Source organism: Pseudophryne corroboree (assembly GCF_028390025.1).
Source record: "Pseudophryne corroboree isolate aPseCor3 chromosome 3 unlocalized genomic scaffold, aPseCor3.hap2 SUPER_3_unloc_89, whole genome shotgun sequence".
NCBI lineage: Eukaryota > Metazoa > Chordata > Amphibia > Anura > Myobatrachidae > Pseudophryne > Pseudophryne corroboree.
This window is the reverse complement of record NW_026967584.1, coordinates 127,468-142,579: the sequence shown is the minus strand read 5'-3', so window position 1 is coordinate 142,579 and position 15,112 is coordinate 127,468. Positions and strand designations below refer to the sequence as shown.

At 47.8% G+C, this 15,112-nt stretch overlaps 1 protein-coding gene across 2 annotated transcripts in view; it reads right to left on the bottom strand.

Moving 5' to 3' along the window:
* Positions 1–3,746: 3,746 nt before the first annotated feature.
* LOC134984856 (oocyte zinc finger protein XlCOF6-like) overlaps positions 3,747–15,112 on the bottom strand; it is a 96,348-nt gene continuing 84,982 nt past the window's right edge. For both annotated transcript variants that reach the window (XM_063950332.1, XM_063950333.1), the window contains one exon: positions 3,747–7,907. In XM_063950332.1, the coding sequence (XP_063806402.1) occupies positions 6,091–7,907 (1,817 nt within the window). In that variant the 3' untranslated portion in view covers positions 3,747–6,090. The remainder of the gene's footprint in view (positions 7,908–15,112) is intronic.

Below are 15,112 nucleotides of genomic sequence, written 5' to 3'. Positions count from 1 at the left end.
TCCTTTATTAGACCCACGGCCGCCGGAGACCCAGGAGGGACACAGGAGAGGCGCGCACTGTGCCCTCCGTGTCCCTCCTAACAGCAGCGGAGGGAAGGAGACCGCAGACTGACATGCGGACGCTCATCCGCATGTCAGTCTGCACTAAATCAGTGGCGCCCCCACGAGGGCTGTGGGGGCAGTAGTTACGCCACTGCCCATGATATAGTATACCACACACCGTAATGCCTGACACATTATGACACATACCACAATGTCCGTGATACATTATGCCACACACTGCAATGACCCTGAGACATTATACCACATATCACAATGCCCGCGATATAGTATACCATACACCGTAATGCCTGTGACACATTATGACACACACCGCAATGTCCGTGATACATTATGCCACACACCGTAATGCCCATTACACATTAAGTCCTATAGTAAGGCTTCTAATTACTTTTCAATTACCTGCTCGTTGTCAGGGGTTTCATGCACTGGGTGTCATGCTCGTTGCCAGGGGTTTCATGCTCTTGGTTCCATGCACGGTGCCAGGGGTTTTCATGCTCAGGGTGTCATGCTCGTTCCCAGGGGTTTCATGCACTGGGTGTCATGCTCGTTGCCAGGTGTTTCATGCACTGGGTGTCATGCTCGTTGCTAGGAGGTAGTCCTTGTTGCTAGGGCTGTGCTCCCAGTGCCACATATGTCCCCAGTGCCAGATATTCCCCCACGGTGCCAGGTACTCACATGCCCCCAGTGCCAAATATAGCGCCCCCCCATGTGCCAGGTACACATATACCCCCCCAGTGCCACATATGCCCCCAGTGCCAGATATTCCCCCACAGTGCCACATATGCCCCCAGTGCCAGATATTCCCCCACAGTGCCACATATGCCCCCAGTGCCAGATATTCCCCCCAGTGCCATATATGCCCCCAGTGCCAGATATTCCCCCCCAGTGCCACATATGCCCCAGTGCCAGATATTCCCCCCAGTGCCGTATATGCCCCCAGTGCCAGATATTCCCCCCCCCCCAGTACCGTATATGTCCCCAGTGCCAGATATTCCCCCCCATGCCAAATATGCCCCCAGTGCCAGATATTCCCCCCCAGTGCGATATGCCCCCTCAGTGCCTGCCCCCCCCTGCTTCCTCCGCCGCCGCTCCCCGCTCTCCTGCTGTAAAGAGGGACACGGAGGGCACAGCGCACGCCTCTTCTGTGTCCCTCCTGGGTCTCCGGCGGCCGCGGGTCTAATAAAGGAAGTGCTCACGAACGGCACTTCCAGCGGAGGGAAGGAGACCGCAGACTGACATGCGGACGCTCGTCCGCATGTCAGTCTGCACTAAATCAGTGGCGCCCCCGCAGCCCCCCGCGCCCAAGCCACCGCGAGGGCTGCGGGGGCAGTAGTTACGCCACTGCACCAGTAAATCCTTTTCACTTAGTCCGTAGAGGATGCTTGGTGCCCGTCCCAGTGCATACTGTACCTACAGTTATTAGTTTGTGGTTACACACATGTTGTGCTACGTTTATTGTCAGCATGTTGCTGCAATTGTTCATGCCCGTTGGCTTGTGTTCTGTTGAATGCCATGTTCTGCGGCATGCTTGAGGTGCGAGCTGGTATGACTCTCACCTTAATTTAACAGTAAATCCTTTCCTCTAAATGTCTGTCTCCCTGGGCACAGTTCCTATAACTAAGGTCTGGAGGAGGGGCATAGAGGGAGGAGCCAGTTCACACCCTTTGAAAAGTCTTAAAGTGCCCATGTCTCCTGCGAATCCATCTATACCCCATGGTACTAAAGTGGACACCAGCATCCTCTACGGACTAAGAAAAGGATTTACCGGTAGGTATTAAAATCCTATTTTTTCTTGTACAATTAATGGTTGTTAATGCACATGTCATTTTGTGTAACATATTTTTGTAAAAATCAGAGGGTCAGCGAGACGTTATGGAGCCAATGTATCATTTACTATTTGCTGCTAATTTCCCCAAAACAACCGGACTTCCCAAATGTAAGTAGAAGGGACTGCAGCAGGTATCTCCCATACCTTCATACATGGACATTTCCAGGCGAGGGTCAGGTAAGTTTTTTTTTTTAAATATACAACCCTAATTCACCTACAAGTTGTCAAAGTAAAATTGCATATTTCAATATTTAGAATACACTATGGAATTTACCAATGGATGCGTCTACGATGCCTGCATCAAATACGCATGCTAATGGCTAATACGGTAGGGGGCGCGAATAACCGTAACAGCAAGTTACTGTGCGCATTACGGTAGAAGATGCATTTGTTAATAAATATACTGTAACAAAATAGCAAATATTTCTTACATACACTCAAATGTATTACAGCCAGAAATACAAATTCCTGTAGTGTGTAACATACAGTATCAGATTGCTCTGTCCAAACAGCCATTGTTTCCATGGAAGATAGACCTTGGACTGAGTGAATGTGTAAATACCGTTGTTTGCCCCAATTGCTAACAATAACAATTGCGTCTTGGTCCCGTGTTGCTCTAACAAACAAGAAGCCAGATACGATACAATAGCTAAAGATATGCAGATTCTTGATTGTGTGCTTAACACACATTCATGCACACCAGAATCCTGTGTATTTATATTCAATAAAATACAGACCAGATATTTATACTTGTATTAAGAGTGATATGTCATATGTATTATGTATTCTGGCTTTATGGTTTACACAGCACTGACCTGTCCCCTACACAATGAGTTATACATTGCCTTTACACAACTGGTTAACTGTGTGTGTGTGTGTGTGTGTGTGTGTGTGTGTGTGTGTGTGTGTGTGTGTGTGTGTGTGTGTGTGTATATATATATATATATATAGGTATTGTTCCATTAAATATTAAGGACACCGTGTAAGGACATCGTGTATGGGATGAAATTGTTCAGGGTCACATAAGTAATAATTCGGTGGTTGTGAGGATATTGTCACATATTACGGCAACAAGTTATTAGCGATACCGGATTCATGTATATTACTGTATGATACTGTGGTCGGTGTGAACTGGTCTTTAGGTGGGAGCCCAGAAGTAACCTGTAATCACATCACAAGATTAGGTGTCGCTCAGTGTTCCAGCTGACCAATGACACATGGTGTACTGAATATGTCCCGCCCCTGGACCAATGGAAGATCTTACATTCCCCATTGTACTGTTATTGGAACATTGTATAAAAGGACGCACCTGGGCCAGGTTTCAGTCACCTTTCTCAGAGGTCATCTTGTAAGACGACTGAGGCCTGGAATCCGGTGGCGCAGCGTATGTATGAAGGTAACTGTTACTATTGTATTGGTATAGTTGTATTGCTAATTGTACTCGCATTTATTTCCCGTCTGTTGTATATTATTGCATGTATTACTGTATCTTTGAATTGTATTGTGTTGCTACAGTGTAGCATTGTTATCCCTTTGTGTCCGCTAGGGACTAATATATATGGTTATTGGGTTGGACCTCTAATCCTAATTTACCCCTCTGTCTCCACTAAATTATTTTGTTAATCTGGCGAAGCGTCAGGGACACTTCCGACACTATACTAAGGTCTAAGTGTGTGTTATATTGCTGTAGCCATATATATTCACCAAGGTGTTACAAGAGCATCACACCGCTCAAAAGGTACGCTAAGTGGTGCTACACATAGCGTAACATTGAGGAAACTGCGCAACTGACTTATTGTCCATCGGTTTACTTTAAAAACAGTTTATCACAAAGTAAAAGAAAAAAACAGAACAGTTGAATAGACATAATTTATTTAAAACCAACAAATGATAAAATTAATTACACAGAGACCACCCCTTCCCCCCATAATATCATCCCACTATTCAAATGAGCTGTCAAAATCGGACACAGCCAAAATTACACCGGAAATCTTTTGTTTTTAAACAACTTTTTTTCATATCTTTAATACACATATTTTTGTCTATATTTTAAACTTAAAAAATACTTTACCCTACACAACAGCCTATGGGGGTCATTCAGACTCTTCCGCAATAGCGTCTCCGAGCAGTTTACCCGGTGCTGGCAAAATACACATGCACAGCGGCCACACAGACACACATTGTGGTTGCATCCCTGAGGGGTGAACGCGGGCGGGCCGGGACCATTTCCCTGGGGTGGTGGGGGTGGGGGGATTGGGCTGTGTGATGTCACATCTGCGATCATCTCTGATTAACCCCCTATAAGCTTCCAGAGTGCACCTCATATCTCATCTTTTCCAAGTTACTACAAATTATATGAGATCGGTGGCAGCACTACTTTACTACATAAAGGGTGACATAGCAAATAACAGTAACACATACAAGGAATTAATTAGAAATAAGCATAATAATCATTAGGTCTAATTATCAACTGATTCTGTGTGGGACCCATACACCTCTTTACTGTCTCCAGCAGCCCCTGGTACTGCACTGTGACCACCCGCCCCATCTCCCCCCACTATTGCCATCCACCCCGTGTCTACCCCACTACTGCCACCTGCCCTGTCTCCCCGCTCTGACACCTCAGCCCTACTTGCAGATGTTTACTCACATAGACATTGCCTCCAGCAGCTCCCACTACTGCCACCCACCCTGTCTCCCTCCTAAGCCCTGCTTGGGGACGTTTACCCACATAGACATTGCCTCCAGCAGCTCCTACTACTGCCCCCCGCCCTGTCTCCCTCCTCAGCCCTGCTTGGGGACAATATTACCCACTTAGACACTGCTTCCAGCAGCCCCCCGCTACTGCACTACTGCCACCCACCCTGTCTCCCCGACATCTAAACACTGCTTGTGAATTTATGGTACTGCTAACAGTCCATCAACAGATGGAAGAAACCCAGGCAGTACGGAGGCAGCAGCTGCTTCTGGTATTATGGTCATGCAAGGCTGGGACTCAGTAAGATTACTTAATAGAGGGTTTAAATTCAGTAAGGATAGCAGATGCTGCTAATTAGCAATCCTTTTCCTAGCATGCTAGGGGCCGCCCATCGCAAGGCCACCCAGCATGCTGACCACTGCCTCCCCCCTTGATGAAGCAGAAATTGCGATTGCCTCACAATTTCTGCTTTATCGTAGAAATTAGTGAAGCCTCCTGCTGCCGCTGCTTGCGCAGGAGGCCCGCTGCATTCTTCTTGATCACGGCGGCTGCATGTGATGTCACACAGCCGTGATCATGCCCGTTTGTCCACCTCTGCCCTCCGTTCGCGCCACACTGCCCCCGCACCGATCCGTCTCCTCCCTGAAAATGGAACATTGCCCGCCCACCCCCATGACTGCCTCTGACTGACAGGCAATCACATTTTCTGCGTCCCCTCTGCAGAAAATGCAGATGCATGCACGGGATGGGCGCAGTGGATGCGCCCGCAACTTTTTCTCAATAATTCCGTTTGGATCACACATTGCGATCAAACCTGAATTAGGCCCTGAGTCACCATCTTACAGGCAGCCAGTGAAGGGAGCATAGAATGGGTGTTATGTGGCAGGAACGGGCTGGTTAGGTAACAGCCTGGCTGCTGCATTCTCCACAAGCTACAAGCTCTGTCATTCTTTTGCTGGGAGACCTAGGTAGAGGACATTGCAGTAGTCTGCGTGATGATACAAGTACATGTATGACTGTAGGTAGATCTTCTGAGGGAAATAAGTGCTGGAGTCTGGCTATGTTCCTCAGATGAGGATCTGATTGTGGCTGATACCTGATGTCTAAGTGTCACTTAACCATCCAGGACACCAAGATTCTGCAAAGGATCAGCATTTTGTAACTCTAAACCCCCAAGTGTAAGTCTGGTTGGTTTGCAAAGCTGAGCTGTAGCCCTGCCCTTTGTTGGTGAGCTTCTACCATAAGGACATGTTTCACCAGGACTGAGTCACAGCCAACTGGCATCACCCACACCTGGAGCTCAGCTAGACAACCATTTAGGATTGGTACTGGGTTCTCAGTATCTGGAGCAAAAGACAGATCATCTGCATAGCAGTGGTAGATGAAGGCATGACATCTGATTATTTCACCATGCAGTAGCATGTATATTGCAAAAAGCATAGAAGATAGGATAAGAACCTTGAAGAACAACGCATGGCAATGATGAGTATACTCCAGAAGATTAAAATGGCTTCTCACCTGTGTGTCTTCTCTGGTGTGTAACAAATTGTGATTTGTGTGTAAAACATTTCCCACACTCAGAACATGGAAATGGCTTCTCACCTGTGTGACTTCTGTGATGTATAACAAGAGCTGAGTTGTGTGCAAAACATTTCCCACACTCAGAACATGGAAATGGCTTCTCACCTGTGTGACTTCTATGATGTACAACAAGAGCTGATTTGTCTGCAAAACCTTTCCCACACTCAGAGCATGGAAATGGATTCTCACCTGTGTGACTTCTCTGGTGTGTAACAAATTGTGATTTGTGTGTAAAACATTTCCCACACTCAGAACATGGAAATGGCTTCTCACCTGTGTGACTTCTGTGATGTATAACAAGAGCTGATTTGTGTGCAAAACATTTCCCACACTCAGAACATGGAAATGGCTTCTCACCTGTGTGATTTCTATGATGTACAACAAGAGCTGATTTGTGTGCAAAACCTTTCCCACACTCAGAGCATGGAAATTGATTCTCACCTGTGTGACTTTGCTGATGTGTAACAAGATGTGATTTCTGTCTAAAACATTTCCCACACTCAGAGCAAGAAAATGGCTTCTCACCTGTGTGACTTCTGTGATGTATAACAAGAGCTGATTTGAGTGAAAAACATTTCCCACACTCAGAGCAAGAAAATGGCTTCTCACCTGTGTGACTTTTCTCATGTATAAAAAGATCTTTTTTGTGTGAAAAACATTTCCCACACTCAGGACATGGAAATGGCTTCTCACCTGTGTGACTTCTCTGATGTGTAACAAGTTCTGATTTCTTAGTATAACTTTTCGTGCACTCAGAGCAAGAAAAAGGCTTCTCACCTGTGTGATTTCTCTGATGAATAACAAGATCTGATTTGTGTGCAAAACATTTTCCACACTCAGAACATGGAAATGGCCTCGCACCTGTGTGACTTCGCTGATGTCTAACAATATCTGATTTCCGGCCAAAACATTTCCCACACTCAGAGCAAGAAAATGGCTTCTCACCTGTGTGACTTCTGTGATGTATAACAAGTTGTGATTTCCGGGCAAAACATTTCCCACACTCAGAGCAAGGAATTGGCTTCTCACCTGTGTGACTTCTGTTATGACTAACAAGATCTGATTTTTGTGCAAAACATTTACCACACTCAGAACATGGAAATGGTGATGTACCTGTGTGACTTCTCTTATGTGCATCAAGAGTTGATTTGTATGTAAAACAGTTCCCACACTCAGAACAGGAATATGGTTTCTCACCTGTATGTATTCTCTTATGTATTACAAGTTGTGATTTATATGTAAAACATTTCCCACACTCAGAACATGGAAATGTATTTTCACCTGTGTGACTTCGCAGATGTGTAACAAGTTGTGATTTCCAGGTAAAACATTTCCCGCACTCAGAACATGAAAATGGCTTCTCACCTGTGTGCCTTCTCTGATGTGTAACAAGACCTGATTTGTATGTAAAACATTTTCCATACTCAGAACATGGAAATTGCTTCTCACCTGCCTTAGCAGGCTGATGGGTAATAAGCTTTGTATTCTCTGTAACACATTTGGCATCTATAGAACAGGGAAACACTGTATCTACTGTCAGAGCTGTAACAGATGCACCAATATCAGAGTGATCAGGAGAACATTTCCCAGGATCAGAGGGATCAGCTGATAGAGCTGGATGTATAATTGGGGTAATGGGGTTAGCTCCTGGAGAATCCTGTCTACTGTCATCTTTTATGTCACAATCCGGGGATAACATTAGATGTCCTTCTGAGATATTCCTGTTTGTGTGTCCATCTGCTGGAAATAAAATACATTATGGAAATGTGAAATTTTCTGTAACAATATTAATCTTGTAAACAATAGGAGAAGACGACTTTAGGAGAAGACGACTTTCTGGGACACTTAATAGTAAATGTGTGTATTAAAACATAACTTTTAATGAAGGCTTTATAATAATGTCTCCTAATATTACTCCTGGAAGCATTGGTAAGGTAGCATTCCTTTATGTGTGTGCTCATACGCTGCTAAGCCTGTACATGTGTTACTCACCCTTATATAAGGTATATTGCTACAGCAGAGTAGGTGTGGAACAAGGTATTTTACATGCAATACACCATATAATACCCTGTAATCATCATCATCTACTAGGTTATAATCCACTGTTACACCCCCATCTTCAGTGTCTTACCTCTGTTCTCTCACTAGTAATAAGGATGATGTGTGTACAGTAAGTATGATACAGAGAATTACATATCAGGATCTATACAGCTGCCACCATACTTCTGCTTCTCATACGTGTGCTACTGGCAGCAGTGAACATCTGAGTGAGAGTGCAGGGAAGACAGCAGAGTCTGATGAGAAAGAGATTGGATCTGCCTTTGGAGGGATGTACCACACTTGTTAGTATATAAAATAATAAATAAGAGGGGCCTGAATCCATCCAGACGTGCTTTCTGGAGTTCTCCTCACTAAGTGGCTTATCTACCCTCCTTGATAGCTCTCAGCCGCCGGCTGGGACCAAGACCCAATCTATTAAGCCCCCCACTCCTCCTGCCCTAAAGCCGCTCACTCCACTCAGTCCGGGCACCGTTCACTGCTGCAGCCTAGTGACACAGCTGAAGCCATGGGCTGTATTCTGGGGCTAAGTGCGCCCAGTCTTTCCTGCACGCTCCGCGCTTTTGCCTCAGTTGGGAGAACTGGCTCTTCCGCTACTGCAGGGGGCAGAATGGGCTGCGCACAGTCACCGAGCCCATTGGAAAGTGATGTGATGATCAAGCACTCTTGCTCCATTGCCCTTTCTCCACTAGCCGACCTGCTTAGGTATCCGTGTCGCCCCCCCCAGGGACGTTGGACCTTCGGCCCTGCTAGGTATGAAACATGGCTGCTGCTAGTAGAGAGGGTGGGGCTTGTGGGTCTCACCGGTTCTGTACAAAGGTCCACTGGTAGGCCGCCCTCTTCGATGCCAACGCCCTGAGCACTCTCTACCTCCGCCAAGCTCACGAGTGCCGCCCTCATGATGCTTCTGGACGTGTTGAAAAATAAGAATTTACTTACCGATAATTCTATTTCTCGTAGTCCGTAGTGGATGCTGGGACTCCGTAAGGACCATGGGGAATAGCGGCTCCGCAGGAGACAGGGCACAAAAAGTAAAAGCTTTAGGACTAGCTGGTGTGCACTGGCTCCCCCCCCCCTATGACCCGCCTCCAAGACTCAGTTAGGATACTGTGCCCGGACGAGCGTACACAATAAGGAAGGATTTTGAATCCCGGGTAAGACTCATACCAGCCACACCAATCACACTGTATAACTTGTGATCTAAACCCAGTTAACAGCATGATAACAGAGGAGCCTCTGAAAAGATGGCTCACAACAATAATAACCCGATTTTTGTAACAATAACTATGTACAAGTATCGCAGACAATCCGCACTTGGGATGGGCGCCCAGCATCCACTACGGATTACGAGAAATAGAATTATCGGTAAGTAAATTCTTATTTTCTCTGACGTCCTAAGTGGATGCTGGGGACTCCGTCAGGACCATGGGGATTATACCAAAGCTCTCAAACGGGCGGGAGAGTGCGCATGACTCTGCAGCACCGAATGAGAGAACTCCAGGTCCTCCTCAGCCAGGGTATCAAATTTGTAGAATTTTGCAAACGTGTTTGCCCCTGACCAAGTAGCAGCTCGGCAAAGTTGTAAAGCCGAGACCCCTCGGGCAGCCGCCCAAGATGAGCCCACCTTCCTTGTGGACTGGGCATTTACAGATTTTGGCTGTGGCAGGCCTGCCACAGAATGTGCAAGCTGAATTGTACTACAAATCCAACGAGCAATCGTCTGCTTAGAAGCAGGAGCACCCAGCTTGTTGGGTGCATACAGGATAAACAGCGAGTCAGTTTTCCTGACTCCAGCCGTCCTGGAAACATATATTTTCAGGGCCCTGACAACATCTAGCAACTTGGAGTCCTCCAAGTCCCTAGTAGCCGCAGGTACCACAATAGGTTGGTTCAGGTGAAACACTGACACCACCTTAGGAAGAAACTGGGGACGAGTCCGCAGTTCTGCCCTGTCCGAATGGAAAATCAGATATGGGCTTTTGTGAGACAAAGCCGCCAATTCTGACACTCGCCTGGCCGAGGCCAGGGCCAACAGCATGGTCACTTTCCATGTGAGATATTTTAAATCCACAGATTTGAGCGGTTCAAACCAATGTGATTTGAGGAATCCCAGCACTACGTTGAGATCCCACGGTGCCACTGGAGGCACAAAAGGGGGTTGTATATGCAGTACTCCCTTGACAAACGTCTGGACTTCAGGAACTGAAGCCAATTCTTTCTGGAAGAAAATCGACAGGGCCGAAATTTGAACCTTAATGGACCCCAATTTGAGGCCCATAGACACTCCTGTTTGCAGGAAATGCAGGAATCGACCGAGTTGAAATTCCTCCGTGGGGGCCTTCCTGGCCTCACACCACGCAACATATTTTCGCCAAATGCGGTGATAATGTTGTGCGGTCACCTCCTTCCTGGCTTTGACCAGGTAGGGATGACCTCTTCCGGAATGCCTTTTTCCTTTAGGATCCGGCATTCAACCGCCATGCCGTCAAACGCAGCCGCGGTAAGTCTTGGAACAGACAGGGTCCTTGCTGAAGCAAGTCCCTTCTTAGCGGCAGAGGCCATGGGTCCTCTGTGAGCATCTCTTGAAGTTCCGGGTACCAAGTTCTTCTTGGCCAATCCGGAGCCACGAGTATAGTTCTTACTCCTCTCCGTCTTATAATTCTCAGTACCTTGGGTATGAGAGGCAGAGGAGGGAACACATACACTGACTGGTACACCCACGGTGTTACCAGAGCGTCCACAGCTATTGCCTGAGGGTCCCTTGACCTGGCGCAATACCTGTCCAGTTTTTTGTTAAGGCGGGACGCCATCATGTCCACCTTTGGTTTTTCCCAACGGTTCACAATCATGTGGAAGACTTCCGGATGAAGTCCCCACTCTCCCGGGTGGAGGTCGTGCCTGCTGAGGAAGTCTGCTTCCCAGTTGTCCACTCCCGGAATGAACACTGCTGACAGTGCTATCACATGATTTTCCGCCCAGCGAAGAATCCTTGCAGCTTCTGCCATTGCCCTCCTGCTTCTTGTGCCGCCCTGTCTGTTTACGTGGGCGACTGCCGTGATGTTGTCCAACTGGATCAGCACCGGTTGACCTTGAAGCAGAGGTCTTGCTAGGCTTAGAGCATTGTAAATTGCCCTTAGCTCCAGTATATTTATGTGAAGTGAAGTCTCCAGACTCGACCACACTCCCTGGAAATTTCTCCCCTGTGTGACTGCTCCCCAGCCCCTCAGGCTGGCATCCGTGGTCACCAGGACCCAGTCCTGAATGCCGAATCTGCGGCCCTCTAGTAGATGAGCACTCTGCAGCCACCACAGAAGAGACACCCTTGTCCTTGGAGACAGGGTTATCCGCTGATGCATCTGAAGATGCGATCCGGACCATTTGTCCAGCAGATCCCACTGAAAGGTTCTTGCGTGAAATCTGCCGAATGGAATCGCGTCGTAAGAAGCCACCTTTTCTCCCAGGACCCTTGTGCAATGATGCACTGACTCTTTTCCTGGTTTTAGGAGGTTCCTGACTAGCTCGGATAACTCCCTGGCTTTCTCCTCCGGGAGAAACACCTTTTTCTGGACTGTGTCCAGAATCATCCCTAGGAACAGCAGACGTGTCGTCGGGATCAGCTGCGATTTGGAATATTTAGAATCCACCCGTGCTGTTGTAGCAGTACCCGAGATAGTGCTACTCCGACCTCCAACTGTTCCCTGGACTTCGCCCTTATTAGGAGATCGTCCAAGTAAGGGATAATTAAGACGCCTTTTCTTCGAAGAAGAATCATCATTTCGGCCATTACCTTGGTAAAGACCAGGGGTGCCGTGGACAATCCAAACGGCATCGTCTGAAACTGATAGTGACAGTTCTGTACCACAAACCTGAGGTACCCTTGGTGAGAAGGGCAAATTGGGACATGGAGGTAAGCATCCTTGATGTCCAGGGACACCATATAGTCCCCCTCTTCCAGGTTCGCTATCACTGCTCTGAGTGACTCCATCTTGAATTTGAACCTTTGTATGTAAGTGTTCAAAGATTTCAGATTTAGAATAGGTCTCACCGAGCCGTCTGGCTTCAGTACCACAAATAGTGTGGAATAATACCCCTTCCCTTGTTGTAGGAGGGGTACTTTGATTATCACCTGCTGGGAATACAGCTTGTGAATTGCTTCCAATACTGCCTCCCTGTCGGAGGGAGATGTTGGTAAAGCAGACTTCAGGAACCTACGAGGGGGAGACGTCTCGAATTCCAATCTGTACCCCTGGGATACTACCTGTAGGATCCAGGGATCCACTTGCGAGTGAGCCCACTGCGTGCTGAAACTCTTGAGACGACCCCCCACCGCACCTGAGTCCGCTTGTAAGGCCCCAGCGTCATGCTGAGGACTTGGCAGAAGCGGTGGAGGGCTTCTGTTCCTGGGAAGGGGCTGCCTGCTGCAGTCTTTTTCCCTTTCCTCTACCCCGGGGCAGATATGACTGGCCTTTTGCCCACTTGCCCTTATCGGGAGGAAAGGACTGAGGCTGAAAAGACGGTGTCTCTTTCTGCTGAGAGGTGACTTGGGGTAAAAAGGTGGATTTTCCAGCTGTTGCCGTGGCCACCAGGTCCGATAGACCGACCCCAAATAACTCCTCCCCTTTATACGGCAATACTTCCATGTGCCGTTTGGAATCCGCATCACCTGACCACTGTCGTGTCCATAAACACCTTCTGGCAGAAATGGACATCGCACTTACTCTTGATGCCAGAGTGCAAATATCCCTCTGTGCATCTCGCATATATAGAAATGCATCCTTTAAATGCTCTATAGTCAATAAAATACTGTCCCTGTCAAGGGTATCAATATTTTCAGTCAGGGACTCCGACCAAGCCACCCCAGCGCTGCACATCCAGGCTGAGGCAATCGCTGGTCGCAGTATAACACCAGTATGTGTGTATATACTTTTTAGGATATTTTCCAGCTTCCTATTAGCTGGCTCCTTGAGGGCGGCCGTATCTGGAGACGGTAACGCCACTTGTTTTGATAAGCGTGTGAGTGCCTTATCCACCCTAGGGGGTGTTTCCCAACGCGCCCTAACTTCTGTCACACACTTCATTTAATTCATCTGATTCAGGAAAAACTATGGGTAGTTTTTTCACACCCCACATAATACCCTTTTTTGTGGTACTTGTAGTATCAGAAATATGCAAAGCCTCCTTCATTGCCGTGATCATGTAACGTGTGGCCCTACTGGAAAATACGTTTGTTTCTTCACCGTCGACACTGGAGTCAGTGTCCGTGTCTGTGTCGACCGACTGAGGTAATGGGCGCTTTAGAGCCCCTGACGGTGTTTGAGACGCCTGGACAGGCACTAACTGATTTGCCGGCTGTCTCATGTCGTCAACAGTTTTTTGTAAAGTGCTGACACTATCACGTAATTCCTTAAATAAGACCATCCAGTCAGGTGTCGACTCCCTAGGGGGTGACATCACTAGTACAGGCAATTGCTCCGCCTCCACACCATTTTCCTCCTCATACATGTCGACACACGCGTACCAACACACAGCACACACACAGGGAATGCTCTGATAGAGGACAGGACCCCACTAGCCCTTTGGGGAGACAGAGGGAGAGTTTGCCAGCACACACCAGAGCGCTATATATGTATAGGGACAACCTTATAAGTAAGTGTTTCTCCCTTATAGCTGCTATATATGTTTATATGTCAAATTAGTGCCCCCCCCCTCTCTTTTTTACCCTGTTTCTGTAGTGCAGGACTGCAGGGGAGAGTCAGGGAGACGTCCTTCCAGCGGAGCTGTGAGGGAAAATGGCGCTTGTGTGCTGAGGAGATAGGCTCCGCCCCCTTCACGGCGGCCTTTCTCCCGCTTTTTATGAGGTAAAATGGCAGGGGTTAAATACATCCATATAGCCCAGGAGCTATATGTGATGTATTTTTGGCCATAAATAGTGTTTTCATTGCGTCTCAGGGCGCCCCCCCCCAGCGCCCTGCACCCTCAGTGACCGGAGTGTGAAGTGTGCTGAGAGCAATGGCGCACAGCTGCAGTGCTGTGCGCTACCTTTCTTGAAGACAAGATGCCTTCTGCCGCCGATTTCTGGACCTCTTCACTCTTCTGGCTCTGTAAGGGGGCCGGCGGCGCGGCTCCGGGACCCATCCATGGCTGGGCCTGTGATCGTCCCTCTGGAGCTAATGTCCAGTAGCTAAGAAGCCCAATCCACTCTGCATGCAGGTGAGTTCGCTTCTTCTCCCCTTAGTCCCACGATGCAGTGAGCCTGTTGCCAGCAGGACTCACTCAAAATAAAAAAACCTAAGTCTAACTTTTATTCTAAGCAGCTGAGAGCCACCTAGATTGCACCCTTCTCGGCCGGGCACAAAAACCTAACTGAGGCTTGGAGGAGGGTCATAGGGGGAGGAGCCAGTGCACACCACCTAGTCCTAAAGCTTTTACTTTTGTGCCCTGTCTCCTGCGGAGCCGCTAATCCCCATGGTCCTGACGGAGTCCCCAGCATCCACTTAGGACGTCAGAGAAATAGGTATCGAACCAATTATTTAATTAATCAATTATGACGCCGATAAGCTTCGGCTTTAAATGAGACCTCAGCCCCCTTGACGTTACGGATGTGATCAAGCTTTTTTGTGAAACGTACGTCATCCACTGAACAGCGGGACACAGACGTACACTTAACAAGGCGGTACGGGAATCACCCGACCCGGCGTCCTTCTCCCCGTCGAGCTCCAAAGAGAGACGTTACCCTTAGCGGTAACAGGACACTGGGAATTTCCACCCTTGATGAATATTACACATGGGCGCACATGACACACCAGACAGGGAAAATCATGATTTGATGTCCAGCTCTTGCAACGTTTATAGAACAGCGGGACACTGATACACAATCACCTGAA